The following is a 21570-nucleotide window of genomic DNA, read 5'->3' on the forward strand; positions in this document are numbered from 1 at the left end:
ATCACAGAACACCCTTCAGAAACAGCAAACAGGGACATTTGCAGCCCAAGACAGTTGCTGCTGATACCATGGTAATGATCACACTAGAAGGTCTAATTCACTCTGAATTCAGAGCCAAACCAGGTACATCAAGAGTCACCTCCTGCTTCTCTCCCAGTCGCTCTGGCAGTGTATCAATTATTACCATGCTCAGGTTAGCTCCTGTTTCTAAACAAATACTGGAAAGGTGAATCTCTTCCCCTAGAAACATTCTACAGCATAGCTAGCAATGTGCACTAAATGCTCGTAACCTACAGTCATCTTCCAGAAAATAACTTGCAGGAGCTGTCAGTTCACATCATCACGTCTAAACTACTTAACAGTGTATGGAACCTTTAAGCTTCTGTTGAAAGCCAAAGCAGCAAACAAGCTTAGAGGTCTGTAATCAGAGATGCCAGGCAGCAAGACAGCTTACAGGCTGGTTTTATATGTACCAGAAATATGTCAGCTCAAGAAGCATCACGGTGTGAGGCAAGATTTCCTGCAAGAACATTTTAGTTACCTGGAGCCTGATTTCTATAATCCTCCCTGGTACTTCCAGCAATCACAGCAGAGCATGAAGCACTCATAGAATGGGCACTTCAGCATTCACCTGACGTGCTTCTTAACACAAGGAACACACAAAAAGAATGATCTAGTTTGGAACTTGAGGAGTTCTCCTGCTCCAGAGCTAGCAGACGCAAAAGGAGCCAGAAGGCCTAAACCAAGTGCCAAAATGTACCTCAGCAGTATCACACATCTTCTGGGAGATGCAGCTTGGCTCGGGAAGCTCGTCAGGCAAGGAGAGCCAAGGCTGGGACGCACGGAGAGAGCTCCACACGGCCCAGCACCTGCTGCCACCCCACCTGAGCCTGCTGCAGAGGCTGCCAGCGCGGCTCACCTGCTCCATGAGCACCGAGTCATGCTGCCCAGGCTGCAAACCAAGGGGCATTTGTCTCAGCAGCCCCGGCTGGAGGGAGCCTGCGAGGGAGCAGCGGCTCGCGGCATGCCAACGCACCTGCGAACAGACAGCTACATGCACACGCCACTTTGAGAAAAGAGTGAAGCCTTTTCTTAAAGGCCTCTTTATTTTTAAATTCCTTCAAAACATAAATTAATTTCAACAAATCAGATGCAAAACACCTGCATTTGAAATTCGCATATATTTTACTGTATCAATCACAGCAACCTCATACAGTAAGATACACAAAAATAGAGCATGGTATCACTTCAATTCAACACAGGCTTGTACTACAGGATTCCATGACATATATACAGAGGACTTCTCTTGTTCAGAGCAGGTGTAGCCCCTGCCCTGGTCACCATAAAAATTACGTGGCATCACAGTTTTAGTTATTCACTGTAGTGTGAGGAGCCATATGGAAATTGAACTGGTGAACTAGAAGATACACTGTAGAGCAGCCAAACAGGCATGAAACTGCAGAAGGTGAACAAAACCCAAAAACCACCAAAATTAAAACCACCCTTAGACTGCATTTTAATAGTAAAATTGTTTTTAAATTCTTCACTATATACATAATGTATCTACATTTGTGTCATATTTATATATATATATATATATTTATAAAAAACATACAAGATTGAAAACCTTAAAATCATTCACTTAAACAATATTCACCCCAACACTCAGGGTCAGCAAGGCAATACTCGCCCTTGACATTATGCTCAGCTGCAGTCCCTTGATTCAGAATTTCCCTGATTGTTAAACATTCTGTTCTCTTTGTTTCTTAGTGCAAACTGGACAGTAACTTCTTGTTCTCAGCACTCTGTAAGACCCAGGTTTCATCTTATTTCCATAATGCTTCTGACACCCAGTTATGGCTAAAATTATTTTAGCTATTTTACAACACTAGCCTATGTAATTTTCCCCTCTACCTACCTGAAGCCCCCCCACCCCAAAAAATGTAAGACAAACGATCATTCATGCATGTTCCTGTCACACAGGGAGTGATGAAGTTGAGAAGCCTAGACTAACAGTGATTAAAAACCCCAAAGTGAATCATTTCAGTGCAAAGTGGACTACAGTTTACATCTCAGCTAGAGTTCTTTACAGATATTTTAAACACATTTAATTCTGCACATCAGATTAGGTTGCCTGATACTTTGTGCTAACTAGCTATAGTTGGAATAAGGGAGTTAGGATTCTTAGGGGTTTTCTTTTAATGAAAAACTAAAGTCTATTCCTAGCCAGGTGGTGTTTGGGGGTCAGACTGTACAGAGCCCAACACAAGGGAGTCCTGGCTCTCAGCCAGGGTTCCCAAGTGCTATAGCAGGAGACAAAGGTCATCATCTGATTCACATCCATAACTGATGGGTTCACCTGAACAGGAGTCACAAATGAGCTCTGATTTTAACCAGGCCAGTGCTTTACTTGCTAGACTACGCTACAGACAGATTGGCAGTGAATTTGGGAGCAAGCAGAACATTGATACTTACAATTTCCATAACCACAAAGAAAAAGCGTGCACTGAGAGCAAAATCCTGCAATTCCTAGACAAGACTCCCTCAGATGAGCGCCAGCCTTATCAGAGGGAAAATTGTCAGATTAAAACCCAAGAACTGATCAGAGCCAAGAACATCATTCTGCCACAGTGGCTATAATAAGCTATGAAATACAGTACAAGGAAAAACATAAAGTCACCTGAACAAATAACCCAGAGAGACTTCATAGTTATAATGATTCTACCACTTTTAAGAACTCAACATATTAAATATTTATTAAAAATAAACTGTTTCCAAATCACCTATTTACAGTACAAAGAACAGTACTTAAACCATGTGCAACAGAAAGAAAATGGACACTCATCTGAGAGGACAACACTCCAGGCATCATCTGAGTGACACAGATACAGGATCACCTCTTTAAAATACCATACAGTGAAACCCAGAAGGATGATATTGGCAACACTGGAAAATAAAGCACATATTGTCCAGATTCAGGTTATATAAGCTCGAAATAAACAACCAGGAGAGAAGGGGAGAAGGAGGAAACAAAGACAAAAGGAAGAGAGGTTATGGTGTTCGCATTTTGGAGATCGAGAAATGCAGACACACATCAAAAAATAGTCCTTGTTGGCAAAACAAGCCATTCTCATATTTCCTGCACGTTTTGAAGTCAGGGTGAGGACTTCACTTTTTGATACTTTATCAAAAACTGGCAGTGGTTTCATCACTCATAGAAAAGAAGAACCTTAATTCTCAGACTTTGTTTTCAAATACTGCCTGGTTTTATTTGGGCAAGATATGATATAATAGGAACGTATGATGTCACTTCTTAAAAATACAACAGCTGCCAAGTTTTAACGAAAAATGTGCTCTTCTCCCCCATGTAAGTTAAAAAGCAATGCTCATTTAGGAGTTACCTAAATTATAGCAGCATGAAATCTAATGGATCTGCAGCATCTGTGAAGCCACAAAAATCAAGAACTGGCACCTGATCACTGAACCATGGTTCCAAATATCTGGACATGTGATTTTGCCAAGAGGTCAGCGTGGAGTCAGAACATTAGTTAGGATAGCCCTTTCCTCCCCCTTCCCTCCCCTTCCCAAGCAGACTCTGGCAGTCTATCTGTAAACCACGTGGGACAGCTGGGACGATTTGTAGTTCAGCTGGTTGTTGGGCAGGAACCTGTGCAGGTCGCTCTTCCTGCAGCAGGGGTCGTAGTAGTAGGCGCTGAGGCAGGAGTCGCACGAGACCTTGGAGCAGAAGGTGCACGTGTTGGCCGCGCCCGAGCGGTTGCAGAAGCCGCAGCGCGAGGTGCCCGAGGGCTTGGGCTTGGAGCCGAACTGGGCGGCTCTGTCTTGACTCTGAGTCTGGGACGCGTACTGAGATTTCTCCCTCAGAGCCGAGGCTGGGGACAAGCCGTCGCTCGGGAGCGCTTTGATGGAGTAGGAGCTCTGCTTCACTGCCGGGTACTCCTGCCTCGAGCCGAACAGGCCGTCGCACTTCTGGCACACAGAAGCGCCACAGGGTATGCCACAGTTCTGGCACTTGGAGGAAGCTGTCTCTTTGGCTAGGTGGGTGCGTTTGTGGTAAACGGGGTTGGCGTCGCTTTTTAACAGCCATACATCAGGCTTAATAGCGTCTTGTCTTTTAAAATTTAACACGCTTCTAGAATCGGGGTCAGTATATAAATCTAAGTCCTCTTGAGCAGAAAAATAGGAGCTGTAAGGGACATTTGTTCTTAGCATGCCATTGTGATGAGAGGAGGTTGGCAAGTATTCATCTGAACAGCCGTGAGGGGAGCTGGACATGGTCAGCAGGGAGGGCGAGGGCCGGATGATTTCATCTTTAATGTCATCTTCCGCATCGACCAGAATGGGCTCCTTCCGGAGGCTCAGCGAGCTCATCAGAGGCGGTTTCTTACTCTCCCAGTAGCTGTCATAGGCGTCCACGGACTTGGAAGGCTTGCTGACCTTCGGCTTGTAGTAGTCCTTAGAGGCGCGCTCGCTGGCGGATTTCTGGAGCACCATGCGCGCCATGGACGCGTTGAGGCTCTCCTTGCACTCCAGGCGCCGCCGCATGGCCTCCGAGCAGCCCCGCACGTCCTCGCTGCTGCTCTTGCGCTCCTGCACCACGTCCACCTCCGAATAGCCCTTGTCCTTCACCTGCAGGTGGATCTCCAGGAGCTGCTCGCACTCCACTTTGGCCAGGAAGAGCTCAAACGAAATCATTTTCACCTGAATGGCGTCCACCTGCTCTTTGAGCTTGAACGTTGTTCCCAGCTCCTGGACGTAGCCCATGTAGTTCAGAATCTGCCTCACGTCATCTTCCGTTAGAGCAGACTTCACATAATAAACAAAGGGTCCAGTGTAGGTCTGAGGGGCCCGGGGGAACAAAGGAAAACTAGGTTACAAATTCAGTGGTGGACGAGATGTTCAGATAATTCAGTGACAGAGAGCATATAATTAAATACAACAATAACGACTCTGAACGCACGCAACTGCCTTGGCAAGATGAGCTCCATTTCTGCATCCCTCCTGCTCAGCAGATGGAAATTCCACATGAGGGAAATTCAAAGAAGGAGAGTTTTCGTTCAATTTAAAATCCTGATTAGCATAATGTCCTCCCTGGTGATTTAAATCACTCTGCTCTGCACTGACATTAACTACAATGCATACCAGACATACTTAATTTACAGAAAGTCTACCATGAAAGGCAAAAAGGCCGGGATTTGGGAACTATCCCATGCAGGAACAAGCTGGAGCTATCAGGAACTCAGAATTACTGCAGGAGTGCCAAAGTCCAATTCAGCTTTAAATATACTTGAGATGCAGCCTTCTTTGTGTACTGTTACCATGCAGTTTCAAATGTTAGTTTTATTTAATTTAATTCAAAAACTTCCACTAAAAGAGCCCCAAAAGCAGAGACATGAGTTTCTGCAAGCTGAAATCCCCTCAGCATCTGGCACACCTGAGGGATGTGCTTAGCCCAGTCCAGCCTGTTCTGAGTGCAGGCTGGAGCAGCCTGCCCACCACAGGCAAAAGATAAAACAGAAAACGTGGCTGCAGAGAACTCCCAATGGGTCTGCAGCACCCAATACCAGCAGTGAGATCCCACTTTTCCCTCTGGGAACCTGCCTTGGGTAGATACATTTGAAAGAACCTTAAAATCAAACCATCAGGAACTGAGCACTGACAAGCAGATCAAAGATACTCTGAAAACAACCCCTTTGCAGAAGTTCCTTCATCTTTATCATACAACTTGTGGGAACCTCAGCAAAGCATCCACTTGAACACATGCCCTGGGTTTAATACTTGAGTCCAGTAACAGCTGTGGCAAGACAAATCAAACTCTGAGTCAGCTCAAATCCAGCTTGACCACTCACCATAGTGAAAGCCTCTCCAAGTAGAAATACAACAGTGCAGCAGGAGAGGCTGAACAACAACCTTAAATAAGCTCTTCTCCTACTTTATACGCACCATAATTGGAGCAAGTGCTTGTACTTCTGCTCTGGGGATACTCTCATCAGCATAAACTTCACTTATTTTACACAGGAGCTTTCCTATGGCTTCTGTTTACCTACTGTAATATATAAATATAAATATATATATATAATGCTATAAATGGAAAAAAGAGAAGCCTTTAAAGGAAACAAATGAAATGCGTTCACAGAAAGAAAAATAAACTGTGTTCTCGTGATGGCTACATAAAAAGTCTTACCTTAATGTTCTTGAACTCCTTTTTCCAGGGGTACAGAAAGAGATTAATCCCAACTGTCTCAAGCATGTTGAATGCATTATGGAGACAATGTAAACTTGAGGATTTCACAGATCTCAGTGAGTTTTCAGCCATTTCGTAAAATTTGATCAGCCGGAATCGATAAAAGGGATCAATTTTGGGAAGGCAAAGTAAGGCTGCTGCTGCCACTCGCAAGTACTCATCGTTGATAGGACGCTGCTTGTTGTCAGAGGCATTCAGCTTGCATTCGTGGAACTGTACATACTTCCTAAATAAATCGTCTTTATATTTTGTATCCATTGAAATCAGATTTTCCCTCTGCTGGGGGCAGCTACCTCCTCTCCTTCATGGCTGTTTGGCAGTGGGTTGGGTATCTGGCGTTAGGGATCTTCAGCAATGGCAGCTGGCCTGGAATAAAAACTGAAAACAAGCACAAGTCATGGCAGGTGCACACACCCCAGACATCCCCTGCCCCTCGGGGCTCTGTACCATGGCCACAGAGCTGCAGCTCCCTCACAGCCTCTGCAGGACTCTCGAGAGGCACAGGAGCCACACAAATGCCACTGTCCTGCTTTCCAACATCATTCCCCACCCATTTTCCAGGTACCTGCCCATTTTGTGAAAGCATTTGCTTTTCCCCCTCACCTCTAGTGGCACAGGACTGTCCCTAGGCTGAGCAGGTTTATTGACTCTGCCTTTTGATTTCTAACATTTTCACTGATATTCCTCCTGCTGGTAGCCCAGTGCAGCCAGGGCAGCTCTGCAGCCACTCCAGAGGAGCCACAGCCCCAATTCCAGCTGAAAGCTGGCAGCTGCAAACACCACTGGGATCTTTTCAGCAAGAGAGCAACACCTGCCACCTTCAGCTGCGTTATGGGAACTGAGAAAAACCATTCCTGTGCTCCTGTCTGCAGGGATAGCTGGTTTTGTGGATACACTCATCTGCACTTCCAGAGCACTGAGCTGAAACAGCTGGTGACAAAGGAATCTCCCAAATGCTGCTTTACCAGAACCAGGGTAATTCACAGGCCAACAGGCTCCACCTGCAGTGCCTCAGGAACCTGTGATCAAAAAGCAGACCACAGGCTTTGTTTACTACATGAAAAGACAAACTAGCTCTTGGCCTGAGGGGAGAGGAGCTGGGAGAATTCAGTGCACTGTTTCAGATGTAGTCAGCCTCAAACAGCATTTCAGAAAAGTCTCTTCACCCAGTATTAACTGCAGCTGCTAGAATGCCGATCAACACTCGTGTTAAATAACTTTCCACCTGAAGGGAAGGAGCCAAAACACAAAATACCAACAACCAAGAGGCCAGGGAAACAAACAAACAACAAAACCGACAGCCTGGCAGTTAACATTCCTTGATGAAAGGCTGTGCTCAGTGCCAGCCCTGTGTGGGGAAAGTTAAGCAGCAGTTCTGCTTCTCCTGCAAGGCACAGGCGCTCCTGTCAAGAGACAGGCTGTGAATCACAGGAAATGCAGAGTGCTAAATTAACATCTGAGCATAAGGGCCAGGAGCAGCCCCTTCCCTCCCCACGTTCCAACGCAAGTTGTGCAGGATGAAGTCTGTGGACAAAGACAGCAGAGCCTGTTCCTTGGCAAGAAGAGCCGCAGAGAGAGATCTTTGTCTGGCACGTCAGCACAACACCCCCAGGACCCGGAGCGATCCTGTGCTGGCAGGGAACTGCCCTCAGCACCACAGCCCTGCCACCCCGCTGCCAGCAGCCGCCAAACAGAGCTCCTGGCCACACGCGAGGCACGGCAGGGTCAGCGAGCCCCGGGTGACGGGAGAGCCTTCATCGAGCTCCCAGAGCCCTGCCAGCCCTGCCCGTGCCCCGTGCCTGCCACCCGAGCCGGGGCCGCCAGGGCGGGCACAGCGCACCGTGCCAGAGCACAGCTGGCACACCGGGCGGTCGAACACCTGGCACAGCCCGGCCGCACACCGAGCCGCGGCAGCACGGGCTCCCCGCGCCGCAGCCCACCCAGCAGCAACATCCATGGTTACAGCTCCGGAGAGCTCACGATGCGAGCACGCACGGATAAATATAGGTTTCAGCAGCTCCCCGACTGGCAGAACGCACAGAGGAACGAGGCTGCTTTGCCGCAAGGTGCTCACGCCAAAGGCCAGCGTTTCCCGGAGCTGTGACAACAGAAACTCCTGACCGGAGCGCAGTGCCGGCTGTGGAGACAAGAGAACGCTTCTAACCGTGACCGTGTCCAGGGCCAAACCTCTCCGAGGGACCCGACTGCTCTGGCCGCGGGCTGTACAAACCCCGGGCAGCACAGGGACCTACAGGGCAAACCCGCCCCGCTCCCGCCGTGCCCCCTTCTCCCGGGGCCGCTCCCGGGGCCGCGCCCGGCCCAACCGCTCCGGGACACGGCGGCTCCGAGCGGCGCGGGAGCGGCAGCCCCGGAACCCCGCCCGCCTGGCCCTCCGTGCCCGGGACACTTGTTGCAGAGCCGGGGCGAAGAGCCCCAGGCACCGCCCGGGCCTCCGCGGCGGCACCGGCCCCGGGAGCTCCTGCCGCCCCCGGCCGCCCCCACTGTGCCGCGCCGCCCACCGCCCACCCGCCGCGGCCAAGCCCCCGCTCCGCGGCCTGTCCCGTCCCTCACCGCTCCGCGCCGCCGCCGGGAGCCGCCGCCGCTCCACCGGAAGCGCCCGGGCTGCTACCCCGCGTCCCGACGCGCTGCCCCGGCAGAGCCGCGCAGGCCCGGCCGGTGCCGCGGACGGAGCGCGCCCGCCCTCACGGCTCGGGCAGGGCCGCGGCGGCGGCAGCGGCGGCCCGGAAGTGAACGGCGGGGCGGGAGCACTTCCGCCGCGTGATGTCATCGGGGCGGGGCGCGAGGGGCGGGGCGGTTCCCCGGGGCCGCGCTCCGGGGAGAGCCGGGAGAGAAGCGGCCGTGGAACGGCTGCGGGGCCGTGACGCCACCGCCGTTAGGGCACCGCCGTGCTCGGAGCGGCGCGGGCACCGCCCGGGGCCCCGCCCGCCGGCAGCGGCCCGGGGATGGCGGCCCCGCCCACAGCCCCGCCGCGCCCACAACGCTCGGTCACGCCCCCAGCGCGGAGCGCGGGGCGGGGCCGGCGGGACGCGCGTGCGCAGGGCCGCCCCCTGGCGGCGCGGCGGAAGATGGCGGCGGGCGGGCCGTCGCGGGCCCCGGAGCGGCGGCCGGACCCGCTGTCCCGCCTCACCTGCCCCGTGTGCCTCGAGGTGTTCGACTGCCCGGTGCGCGTCCCCTGCGGACACGTGTGAGCGCCCGCCGCCGGGCGGGGGGCGGGGCCGGGGCGGGGGCCGCGGGGCCTCGGGAGCAGCGGCGGCTCGGGCCCCGCCGGGGCTGAGGGCAGGGGCTCCGCACGCTGCTCCGCGCCCCGGCCGCGGGGCTGGGCACGGCACGGCACGGCACGGCAGGCTGGAGCGGCCTTAAGGCGAGAAAACGAAAGCAAAGGGGGGAAAGGAAGCCGGTGTTCTTCCGCTTTCGCTTCCCGTCTCCCCTGAGGAGTGCGGGCATGGAGTGGCTGGACTAGGGGCAGCGGCCTCGCACCGTCAGAGGGCAGGCTGAGTTTGGGTGTTGGGATCGAATTGCTCCCTGTGAGGGTGGGCAGGCCCTGGCACAGGTGCCCAGAGTGGCACTGCGTGGGCTTTGATGGCCCTTGCAGCCCAGAATATTCCATGATTCTGTCCAGAAGCCGAGGGCACGGAGCCCTGTCCAACAGCAAGCAATTCTGGGTGTGACAGCCTGGGATCTTTCATGCCCAGGTGCCAGCAGCTCCTTCTCCCTTTCTTTATATCAGAGTCTCGAGGCTCTGTTACTCCTTTGGGCAGAGGCTGTGCAAGGGCAGGGGCACTGTGGCTGCCCAGAGGGCTGTCTCACCACCTGCTCCTTTTCTCTCTCACAGCTTCTGCACGCCGTGCCTGCAGGAGTGCCTGAAGCCCAAGAAGCCAGTGTGTGGGGTGTGCCGCAGCACCCTGTCCCCCGGGAGCAGGGCTCTGGACTTGGAAAAGCAAATTGAAACGACAGAAACCACTTGCAACGGCTGCAATAAAAAAGTATGAAAGGGTTTGGAAATTCAGTACACGAGATGTGTCTGCATAGGGGAAAATAAACTGTTTCCTCCTCAGCTTTCTGCACAATCAGGTCAAAGTGTTTGTTCTGATATGTGCTGAAGGTGTTTGATACAGGCAGCACCCAGATGTTGACATTCTTCCCTCAGTTTTTTGTCATTACCTCTTCAGGAGATGAATTTCCAATGAAAGATTCTGATTTTAAAGTTGCAGTGGGACGTTGCTGCTGTAGCAGGGGTGTATGGTAACGTCCCACCGACAGCAGAGTTACAGCTTAGCTGACCTGTCATCTCAAAGATTTTCTGCTTGGTCAGCTGAACTATTTAGAGTTCCTGCTGTAGCCCTTCTGCTGAAGGCTGCTGAGGGCTCCATGTTAGCTGCTGTTGTTTAAGGTGTGTCAGAGGTTTGGGCTCACCTGCTGTGCTGTTGTTGCCTGCACAGATGTTCCTGTCCAAGATGCGCAGCCACGCAGCCTCCTGCTCCAAGTACCAGAACTACATCATGGAAGGTGTCAAAGCTGTTACCAAGGAGCCCCTCCACAGCACCAGGTAACACCTCTGCTCTGAGATCCTGGCCTTCTCTGCACAAGAAACAATTTTGAAGTAAAAGCAGAATTTACCACTTTGCTCAGTTTGGGTGCTAGTTTTTATGTAGTTAAAAACTGAGCCTTGATCCTGCAGCTGGCTGTGCCCAGGTAAACTCTGCTGCTTCTCCTTAGACATCTCTAAGATCAGGGCATTCTGTAGATGAAGCTGGTTTTTAAAATACCTTTAAAATACCTTTTAAAATACCTCCTGATTGTACTCACCCACAAAGGAGGGAAGTGGGAGTTGGTGGCAGTGCATTCTTGTGGGTGGTGTCCTGACAGAAAGGTGAAAAATGACACTCAGAACATTTGCAGAAAAACTGTAATTCAGTCTAAATATTGAGTTCCCTGAAATACTGTTAGGAGTTTACAAACTGATTGTTAAAATTAGCTTGCCTTAAGTGGATGTGTAAATGATTGCCTTGAATGATCTGTGTTTGTAAATGACCTTTTCTCCCCACAGGAGCTTCCCCAATCGCTTCACCTTCCCGTGCCCGTACTGCAGCGAGAAGAACTTTGATCAGGAGGGGCTGGTTGAGCACTGCAAAGCTTTGCACAGCATGGACGCAAAACAAGTGGTAATAAAAAGTCTTGGTGCAGGAATTGCAGTGAAGTCGGCTCTTAAAGCCCTTTGAAACAATGAGTTAGGTGTAATTCCTGCTGTTCAGTCGGTGTGGCTGTGCTGGTCATGCCTCTAAGCCTGGTGTGGTTCTGCTGTCACCTTTCTGTGGCTCTCTGGTCTTCACACCCACTGCAGCTGGGCCACATCCTCTTTTCATCCTTGAAAAATGGCACACATTCAAAGTTAATTAGGCACAGCAAAGCAATAAAATATAATTTTTTTTAAAAGTCATTTAATTTTCTCCTTGTTTTTCCCCTTGCTTTCAGCATGAAAATACTATAAACTGTTGGGGGAAATGCTTGCAGAAAGTAGTGCATCATTCTAGTAACTTATCAGTGTCGCTTCCTCTTATGTAAGAGGAATTACAAAATATGGAACTGAATTGGAAACTTTAATTTTTCTGGGAAGTTTTTTGGAATTCTAAATTGTTCAGGAAGATAAAGTTCCTTTTTTCTCTTGGAGAGAAGTGAATTTTGCAGAGAAGACCAAGGAAACTTTCCTGGCACTGTGAAATAAAGGCTGAAATCTCTTAAAGCAAGAGGCTTTAATGAGTTCTGATGTTCAGAATGTGGGAGAAGAGTAAGCCATTCCATTTCAGGGATCTAAGACGTAAAATTATTCAGGGTTATCTGAGGCTTTTGCATTCAATGTTCCAGCAAGTTATTGGCCATCCCTTTGCATACAGAACAGTGACAGCACAAACCCTCAGCTCCATTTCCCAGGCTGTCCCTGCCCTTCTGCTGTCAGCATTAAAGCACTGAAGCATTGGCCCTAACTGTTTTTTTTCTTCCTTGAAGGTGTGCCCAATTTGTGCCTCGATGCCGTGGGGGGACCCCAACTACAGGAGTGCAAACTTCATGGAGCACCTGCAGAGACGCCATCGCTTTTCCTACGACACCTTTGTGGTAGGTGTTGGCTCACCCTGCAGCACGCCTGGGGCTGCTGGGGCTCCTTGGGCTCTGCTCTGCAGTCCCAGCCTGTCCTGCCTGCCCAGCTGGGGCTCCTGGGGCTCCCTGGTCCTGCTGTACAACCCCAGCCTGTCCTGCCTGCCCAGCTGGGGCTCCCTGGTCCTGCTCCTGGGGCTCCTTGGTCCTGCTGTACAACCCCAGCCTGTCCTGCCTGTCCAGCTGGGGCTCCCTGGTCCTGCTGTACAACCCCAGCCTGTCCTGCCTGCCCAGCTGGGGCTCCTTGGGCTCTGCTCTGCAGTCCCAGCCTGTCCTGCCTGCCCAGCTGGGGCTCCTGGGGCTCCCTGGTCCTGCTGCTGGGGCTCCCTGGTCCTGCTGCTGGGGCTCCTTGGTCCTGCTGTACAACCCCAGCCTGTCCTGGCTGCCCTGGGAGCTGCAGCTCTGCAGTGCCAGGGCACTGGGCAGCGTGGCTGCTGCAGTGGGAGTGTTTCTGTGCTCTGTTCCAGGATTATGATGCTGATGAGGATGACATGATGGCGCAGGTTTTGATGCGCTCTCTGCGGGATAAGTGATCCGGCCAGAGGATTTACTGCAAACCCAAGCTTCCACGAGGGGGAAATGCCCAGCACCCTTGCACTTCTCCCTGCACATCCCAAGATTAACTCAGGCATCCAGAAGTATAGAAGACTCAATCCTATCTCAGTTTTAAATCCTGGTTTGATATTTCTGTGCCGTTCAGTCTTTTGGTATCATGGTCTCTGACATTCAGCCCTGCCAGCTCCATTTTTCTACTCACTTAGACTCAGTTTCAGTGTAGATCAACACGTGAGAACCAAGGCTTTTTCCTTTACCTATGCCTATAGGTTTCTTTGGAGGTTGTGTTTATTTGACTCTCTAAAATCAAAAACATTCCAAATGGAATGGCCTGGACTAGTTAATGAATATCTTCCTTATCTCATTTACATATCTCAAGTGATTGTATGTGAGGTGTACTGGTAGCTCGTTCCCTTTAGTGAGACTTCAGGTGCTAACTGTAACTGTCAGACCAGCTCTCATTTAAGTGACCTCTGATGCCTGTGATTCCATAATGTATCCCAGTGTTTCAATCCTTACAGGCAGCCTCCCAACTGTACGGAAAACATATCCTCAGTATGAGTGTTCAAACTGCAAACTTTCCTAGGAAATCTTTGCACTGTGTAAAAACTAGTTCAAAATACTTCAGTTCTATGCATGATGATTACTTTCCTCCATACTCTTACTATAATTTCTAGCCTGGAAAATGATCTTTAGTGTTGGTCTTAGTTAAAATGCATAATTTTTTAACTATCTTAGCAAATATTAATCAAAATTGCTGGCTTTATTATTAAATTGGTGGGTTTGAAACTGGTTTCCTAGTAATTTTAAGCCTTATGCTGATAGGGGAGTTCAGAAGGTTTTTTTCAATACCTCGGCTTTCTATTGAAACTAAAATTTTCATGTACGTTCTTGGGTTTTCCATCTCTCAAGGCAAGCTGGTGGGAAAATTACAAGTAATTCATAGCGTTGGCATAGCACTTCCTTTCTACATCACAGATTTTATCAGGTATTTTGAATTCCTGTTCTTCATTGAAATGTTCTGAAGTGGCTGAAGCTGTGCTTGGATTGTTTGCCATCAGGCAGTGTGCGTGTAGAGCCGGGTGTAGCTTCCAAGGAAAAGTGAAATACAGCCCTGAAAGCAGGACAGTTCCAGCCCCTAGTCAGTGGATACTCTGTGTTCAAGCCTATACTTTTACCATGGAGATTCCTTAATTTTGGTGTGATGCTTTCAAGAAGTTCACAGTGGAGCTGCTGAGATCTGAGGCACCTGACCAGAACCTGTAAATCAGAGTGTTGTAATTGGAGCAGTGGGCCTGCACCACCCCAGAACTGAGTACTAATTAATTGTTTGAGCAGTAAGCTCCTCCCTTCGTGCTCTGCAGACGGCAGCGCAGCCTTACCCTGAAAATAATGAAACATGCTGCAGCTAAAGCCTCGTGGTTCTGCCTTGTGTGCAGCCACCTCTGGCACCTCTGCTGCTCCTGGGGTTTGTGTTTCTGTCCCCAGGTAGGAGCTGTTACAGTCCCACCCTGAGCACCGGGGTGGGAGGTGTGGAAGCCCCTGGTTGTGGGGAAAGGGCTGTGTTTGGGGTGGTTATTGTGTACTGGACCTGCAGAGAGGTGAAGGGCTCTTGGGGGATGGATAGGGATCTCTGGGCTCTGGTCACAGTGCAGTTTGGTGATGCCATTGCCAGGAATCCAGATTCCTGCTGCTGTTCTAAGTGCACTTCCATGCAACTCTGATAAAATGTTTAAGGAGCAATTAGAAGCTTCCAAGCAATTACTTTGTCATGTTTTTGACTTTTGAAGACAAGTTACAAATAAAGGTCATTTAATTTGTAAAATCCTACCTTTGTGTCAGCCCTTGTCATTTCTCCCTCATGGTCCTCGTGTTTCCTTTGAGCACTCATTGGGGTGTGCCCGACTGAGACTCCTGATGGATTTAAAGGCACGGGTGGGAGGCACCCGTGAGCTGTGTGTGCACGGCCTGGGCTCATCTCCTTTGGGTGCTGGGGAAGGCTCGGTGTAGCACAAACCAGCTGGGCTCCCAAAGGCAGTGACTGACCCCAGTTGGGGTCCCCAGAGGCGCTGGGTGTCCCCGGGAAGGGCGCAGTGCTGCTCGCACCTCGTCAGCAGCTGATCCTGCAGCTGCATTGTGGCGATAATGCAATCGGGCCAGCCCGGAGCTGTGAAATTCCCCGTGTCTGGCACAAGGAGACAGCCCGAGGAGCGCAATTAGCACAGAGACACACAATAGGAGGAGCCGGCTTTGCAGCTGAGCTGTTCTATTAAATTCGTCTCCAGACAACGACTGGTCTTAATAGTTGTGATAAATTGTTGTCAGCATTAATTTCCTAATGCACGGGCATTGCTCCGTGTGGAATTGCAGCGGCAAATCCCCATGGTCTCCTTAGGCTGGGGGATGAGATCTTGCCAAAGCTTAAGTGCTGTATTCCAGGTCTTCATGTCACCAGACTGAAAAGAGAACAGCAAATTTTCTTCAAGGCCTTTTCCCAGCTGTACTGGACTCTCACTGGTGAGCCCACTTCACTGAGGATTAACCAACCAAGGCTGTGAGAAGTCATGGAAAAGAAAATGAGGGATGTGTTTGCAGTCCTAAAGCTTTTCTTTGGTTTAGATATACTAAAAATTACAGTGGAGCATTTGCCTGTTTTGGGAGTGGGTTTTTGTTTGTTTTTCTGACATACAGCCTTGTGTTACAGCTGCATTGGTCTGCGCTTCATTCAATTTCATGAGCAAATTACATAATTGTATGGGTGGTACAAATGAGGACTGTTGAAACCACTATGAAACCTGCTTTTCCTTCCTTACTCCTTCCCCAAAGCTCCAGAAAATACTCAGCACTTAGTGAAAAATTGGTGTCATTGCTACTGGCTTAGATCTCTCTTCTAGTTCTTCTCACATTTATTCTGTCTTTACAGATGCTGGGGTTTGAGACAATGGTTCCGTGGAGGTTCAGGGAGCTCTGAGCGCCCCGAGTGAGGATCCCCGGCCAGGGGCTGAGCCCGGAGCGCTGCTCGGGGCTGCAGACGGCAGAGGGAGGCCTTGCATCTCGGAGAGAGCGGGCTCGCTGCTCCCGGAGCGGGGCCCAGCCCCAGCCGTGGGCTCCAGGGAGCTCCTCCGGCCCTGCCGAGAGGGTTCTCAGCCCGTCCCATGGCCGGAGCTGCTCTTCTTCCCACCGCGGCCTCCCTTGGCGGGAGGAGCTCTGCTCTGCAGCCAGACATTCATGGAGACCTGGGGCCAGGGAAGTGAAAAGAATAATTTTCGGCAGACTTGTTGCCCTGGAGGTGGTTGAAGTGTATTTGTGAGCTCCTTGGGCCAGTCCTTGCGTGTCCGGGACCGGAGCTGTGCCGCGGGCTGGCGGCAGGTCTGCCCTGAGCACGCTGGGGCTCAGCTGCTGGTCAGGGTGGGACGGTGGAGAAACTCCACCGTGAGGCACTGCCGAGCTTCCCCTCCCCTGCGTCCTGCTCTGTCCCGTCGTGCTGGCTCACAGGCACAGGTAGGTTAGGTCGCTCTCTCCCTCGATCTCGTTTTTTCCCCTAGCACAGGCAAGTTTCCACACGCAGTGGTTGGAACAGATCTGATTGTTGCCATTTCAGAAAGAGCAGAAAACCGCTCTGCGCTCCCGGTGCGAGTGTCCCCTCTGTAACCACATCCGCGGCAGGTGGAGCGGCCGGGCCGGGGGAGGCACCTGCCCAGCCCCGGGGCCGCCCCAGCCCCAGGAGCGGCGCCTCGGCACCCCGAGAACGGAGCACCCCAACTTTGTGAGCTGTGTGCCCCAAGGCCTTCGGGGGCGCTTTTCCCCTGAGCTTCAGGCTGACCCGGGGATGAGTTTGGCGGATTAACACCTGCGGGAAGCCACGGGCAGCTCGGCGGCAAAAGAGGGATGATGCAGCAGCAGAGCACATGGCTGCAGGGGAAGGCTTTGCAAATGCGTCTGGTCTGGGCAGGATGCGCGTGGCTGGCAGGACAGGCTCTCCGAGCCGCTCCTGCCCCGAGGACAGGCTGACGGCGAGCTCAGCCCCTGCCCGCAGCCGTGCCAGCGGAAAGCTTTGCCCCACTTCTGCATTTCGTTGCGGCTGAACAGCAAGATGCGGTCAGCAGGGGCTGGCGCGGCGGTGTGTGGTGTGTGACGGCCGAGTCACGAGTGGCCCGGCACACGGCCCCGTTCCGAGCGGCAGGGCCGGAGGAGCGTTCCCAGCAGGACCCGTTCCTCCCGCGGCAGCCGCCAGCAGCTGCCCTGGCCCGGCGCGGAGCGCGGCGCTGCAGCAGGTGCCTGGAGCCGTGCCCTGAGCCCTTCCAGCGGGGAACCCCCGTGAGCCCGGGGGTAGGCGTGAGCTGGGAGCGCAGGCTGCGCCTCTGACTGCTGCATCTCTGCCCCAGCGCCCGCTGGCCGTGCCTGGGCTCCTTTCCACCGGCACACGGCCCTGGGAGCGGGGAGCCACGGGGAGCGAGTGCCTCAGGGGCCGTGTGACCCGCCCTGTCCGCGGAAAAGAGTCAGGGGAAGGCAGCAGGGAGGAGAACAGAGAGCTTGCTGAGGGGACGGCTGCGCTGCCCAAAACCATCCCAGCAGAAAACAAAATGTGTCTGGGCAGGTGCTCCTGACCCTGGCAGCGGGAGGGAGGCACCGAGGGCTGTGCCGGATCCATCCCGCTGCTCCAAAAGTCACTGCCTCTTTCCAGAGGACTGTTAACCTGTGAAGGGTGCTTCGCCGCAGGGGCACGGCAGAGGCTTGTCCCGCGCTGCACCGCATCCCACAGCCGTGGGGAAGGGGAAGGACAGGCAGCAGGGGCGCGGGGATCCCCGCCGGGCACAGCGCCTTGCTCCAGCCCGCTCTGCCTGCGCTGGGCACGGGCCGTGGGTCGGCCCAGGCTCCCGGAGCCGCGGGAGCACCGGCCGGGCCCGGAGCACCGGGAGCACGGTCCGGGGAAACGCCCGGGAGGGCCGGGGCAGCAGCGGCGGTTCGGGCTGCGGCAGCGCGGGAGCGGCCGCCGGGCCCCGTCCCCCGGCGGGGCCGACACCTGCCCGAGCCCGCCCCGTCCCTCCCGGCCATTGGCTGCGGCCCCGCGCCCGCCCCGCGCCGCGCCCCCGGCCCCGCGCCCATATCAGCGGCAGCGGCCGCTCCGCGCGGCACCGGGGCTGCAAGATGCCGCGCTCGTTCCTGGTGAAGAAGCACTTCTCGGCCAGCAAGAAGCCCAACTACAGCGAGCTGGAGAGCCAGGCCGGTACGGGACGCGCACGTGGGGCGCTCCGCGGGTGGGGCGGCGGCTCCGGTGCGGGATCTCCCCAAGGCTCCGCACAGGAGCGGGCAGGGACTGACCGGCTGTTCCAGGGTGGCGGATTTGTTTGTTCGTTTCGGTTTTGCGCGTCTCGCGGGGCGTGATCCCGTGTACTGGGGTGCTGAGCCGCTCCCTGGTACCCCGGGGTGTCGGTGGCTCCCTCGTGGGGCGCACATGAGTGCGCGGGGAGCTCTCGGTGCCCGTAGCGGGCGGGAGCCTGGGGGTCTCTTCACCCCATCCCTCGCGGCAAGGCGGGCAGGGGCGCGGGTCCCTGTGGTGTGAGGCCGGTCACCTCTGCGCCGGGGCGGGCTGGGCTCTGGGCTCCCGTGGGGGTCTGGGGTCCCTTTGCTCCTCAGACTCGGTGCGGCGCGGGGCTCCCGAGGGCTGGCCGGGGATGGGGTCCCACCGAGCCCGCGGGGTGGGCCCCGCTGACCGCCGCTGTCTCCCGCAGTTCTGGCCGCCCCGCTGCTGTACGAGACGTGCCCGCTGCCCGTCATCCCCCCGCCCGAGGTGCTCGGCCCCGGAGCCTACTACCCTCCGCTGGTGTGGGACGCGGGGCTGCTGTCCAGCCTGTTCCCGGGCGGCCCGGGCAGCGAGGCTGCGGGCGGCGCCGCGCCCGCCCTGGACCTGACGGCGCTCTCCAGCGAGGAGGATGAAGGCAAGAGCTCGGGGCCGCCCAGCCCGGCCTCGGCCCCCGCCGCCGCCGAGCGCTTCCGCTGTGCCCAGTGCGCCAAGGCGTACTCCACCTTCGCCGGGCTCTCCAAGCACAAGCAATTGCACTGCGACGCCCAGGCCAGGAAATCCTTCAGCTGCAAGTACTGCGAGAAGGAGTACGTGAGCCTGGGGGCTCTCAAGATGCACATCCGGAGCCACACGCTGCCCTGCGTCTGCAAGATGTGCGGGAAGGCGTTCTCCCGGCCCTGGCTGCTGCAGGGCCACATCCGGACGCACACTGGTAACGTCCCCTCCTGTCCCTCTCCCTCCCTCCCTTATCACCCCCCGCTTCCCTGCTCCGCTGCCCCGGCGAATCGGCGGGCCGCGTGTTATCTGGGAAGATAAGGGCTTCCCAGACCCCCTTGGCACATCTCTCTTACATGTCCTTTAAATATCCTCCTGGCTGGAACGGAGCGCAGGGTCAAGGCCCAGCCCGTAAATCTGCGCTGCTGCTGGGAGTGCAGGGCCTGCCCGCCAGCCACGGCACACGCTTCACCAAAATACAGCCATAAAAGGGGGCTGTGAGACTGCCGGAGCCCCCTGCCGTGCCCGCAGCGAGAGTTCCCAGCCGGGGCAGAGCTGCCCCCGCAGCGCTGGGTGCTGAGCCCCGCTCCGGGCGCGGCCGGGATGTGCCCGGCTCGGCCCGGCCCCTGCCGGGTTGTGCCCGGCTCGCTCGGCCCGGGCAGGTGCTGAAGGAGGCACCTGTTGGCGCGGGGCCGGGCGCAGCTGCAGCCCACCCCGCGGCCGCCCCGACAAAGCATCTCGCGAGCATCCTTTGTGGGGCCGTGGGACGGTGTAATTGTGACTTGGCACTGATTTCACACCCTCTTAACGTACTAAAGATGATGGCTGAAGGAAGCCGGGTAGACTTAATTGTGCTTTCCAAATTGAGCATACACATTTGTTTCCTCCAAAAGAGTCTTTCTGGGAGGAATTCGCCCTGGCCAGGCTTTTCAATGCGGGCCGGGCGGGAGAAGGGGGAGCAGGGCTCGGCAGAGGAAATAGCTGCACTCACCCTGGGCTGGCGCCTCGCAGCCGCTGCCTGCTATGATATAATTAACACACAGCGCTCGGCTTTCCTGCCGGGCCGCAGCTCCTCCCTGGCTCCGCAGCAGACGCGGATCGTGTCTTCGTTTGTCTGCGCGGCTGCCGCGCTGCTTGCAGATGTTTCCAGCATTCATTTTCCGTGGTTCTCAGGAAAGGTTTTTCAGGAGCGTACAATTCCCAGGCCGGCAGTTCTCCCCCAAGCAATGCTGTACATACCCGGCTCTCCCCCGAACAATGACAGCCAGCAATCCTTTTCACTGTGCTCTGCACAAACTTTGGCTAATGAATGGCTCCTTCTTTGATATTCCCCATGTGTTGATGCACTGGTTAATTGGGAGCGTTTCTCTTTGTCCCATAGGTGAAAAGCCCTTTTCCTGTACACACTGCAACCGGGCCTTTGCTGACCGCTCTAATCTCCGCGCCCACCTGCAGACCCATTCAGATGTAAAGAAGTACCAGTGCAAAACCTGCTCCCGGACTTTCTCCCGCATGTCGCTGCTCCACAAGCACGAGGAGACGGGCTGCTCCGGCTCTCGCTGAGGACTCTGCTCCCCAGGCCTCTCTCATCACCAGTTCCCATATTCTCACTAGTTTCTGTAGGAGTTAGTTTCCTCCGTGGCCATTGCAGTGTGCGCCGGGCTGGACGCTGCTCCTCTGGCCCCTCGCCCTCCTCACTTGGTGCCTCCAGTGCAATGCAAGAGCCCGACCATGAAGGATGCTGGGTTGGAAGGGACCCGTCAGGATGATCGAGTGTGATTCCTGGCCCTGTGCAGGACACCCCAGAACCCCACCGTGTGCCTGGGAGCTTGCTGAGCCCCGGCTTGGTGCTGTGACCCAGCCTGGCACCGGGGGTGCCGCCTGCGCTCCGTGCCCGGTGTGTGAGCCTCGGGGGTCGCGGTGCTGCCCTCGGCACCTTGCAGGGCTGGACCTGCACCCTCCAACACTGCGACCGCGTAGCTGGGAGGGGGTTGGGGGTTTTGGGTTCTATTTGTTGGGTTTTGTTGTTTTGTTTTGTTTTTGTTTTTTTTTTTTTTTTTTTCTCTTTTGTAACACCGTAACCACTTGATAACTTTTAAGAACCAGTATTTTTTCAATGAAGGACAAGACACTCCCCCCGTACCCCGAGTGTATATAACCCGCCTGTAGAAGGTGTAACTATGCAATAATACAGTATCCCAGTAGTTGTGAAGCAGCTGCTTCTCCCCAGCACAATGACAATTTGCAATGCCTGCGAGATTAACAGTGTCCATGAAAGGCAGGGGTAGCCATTTCAAACCCCAGCCCTGTTTACAGAGCAGCTATGCACTCAAGCACCTGTTAATATGACTCTTAACAACTGCTTTTCAAGAGAACTGTGACTAATAGCAGGCACTTGTCAGCTGATACAATGGTGGCCTGTCCCAAGGCCGTCCATCGACAGGTGTGTGCCAAAAGCCCTATTTATGGGTATTGACAGGTGCCTCCTGAATGCATCTTTCTTTGGACATTGTTTTCATGGAATCATTACAAAGAGGATGTTTACATTTCAAAGGTACACTGG

The 21570-nt window shown here is 54.0% G+C and overlaps 3 protein-coding genes across 5 annotated transcripts; 2 read left to right on the top strand and 1 right to left on the bottom strand.

The window, feature by feature from the left end:
• Positions 1-1166: 1166 nt before the first annotated feature.
• Positions 1167-8998, bottom strand: SPATA2 (spermatogenesis associated 2). 2 transcript variants are annotated; one of them, XM_059480831.1, is made up of 3 exons: positions 8834-8998; positions 6203-6640; positions 1167-4857 (listed from the first exon to the last, which is right to left on the bottom strand). In XM_059480831.1, the coding sequence occupies exons 2-3, from the start codon at positions 6518-6520 to the stop codon at positions 3604-3606; spliced, it is 1572 nt and encodes a 523-aa protein (XP_059336814.1). In that variant the 5' UTR covers positions 6521-6640; positions 8834-8998; the 3' UTR covers positions 1167-3603. The 2 variants fall into 2 exon arrangements, with proteins under 2 accessions (XP_059336814.1, XP_059336812.1); XM_059480829.1 differs by lacking the exon at positions 8834-8998 and having other exon boundaries at positions 6203-7751.
• A 327-nt stretch (positions 8999-9325) lies between these two features.
• RNF114 (ring finger protein 114) lies at positions 9326-14818 on the top strand. Of its 2 annotated transcripts, none has more exons than XM_059480698.1 (6): positions 9326-9467; positions 10116-10266; positions 10723-10829; positions 11331-11445; positions 12287-12394; positions 12901-14818. In XM_059480698.1, the coding sequence occupies exons 1-6, from the start codon at positions 9349-9351 to the stop codon at positions 12964-12966; spliced, it is 666 nt and encodes a 221-aa protein (XP_059336681.1). In that variant the 5' UTR covers positions 9326-9348; the 3' UTR covers positions 12967-14818. The 2 variants fall into 2 exon arrangements, with proteins under 2 accessions (XP_059336681.1, XP_059336682.1); XM_059480699.1 differs by lacking the exon at positions 9326-9467 and adding an exon at positions 9763-9975.
• Positions 14819-18056: 3238 nt separating this feature from the next.
• Positions 18057-21053, top strand: SNAI1 (snail family transcriptional repressor 1). The gene is made up of 3 exons (XM_059480906.1): positions 18057-18215; positions 18721-19224; positions 20389-21053. The coding sequence occupies exons 1-3, from the start codon at positions 18137-18139 to the stop codon at positions 20568-20570; spliced, it is 765 nt and encodes a 254-aa protein (XP_059336889.1). The 5' UTR covers positions 18057-18136; the 3' UTR covers positions 20571-21053.
• The last annotated feature ends 517 nt before the right edge of the window (positions 21054-21570 follow it).

The sequence above is a fragment of the Ammospiza nelsoni genome, chromosome 12, assembly GCF_027579445.1.
Source record: "Ammospiza nelsoni isolate bAmmNel1 chromosome 12, bAmmNel1.pri, whole genome shotgun sequence".
Classification (NCBI taxonomy): Eukaryota; Metazoa; Chordata; class Aves; order Passeriformes; family Passerellidae; genus Ammospiza; species Ammospiza nelsoni.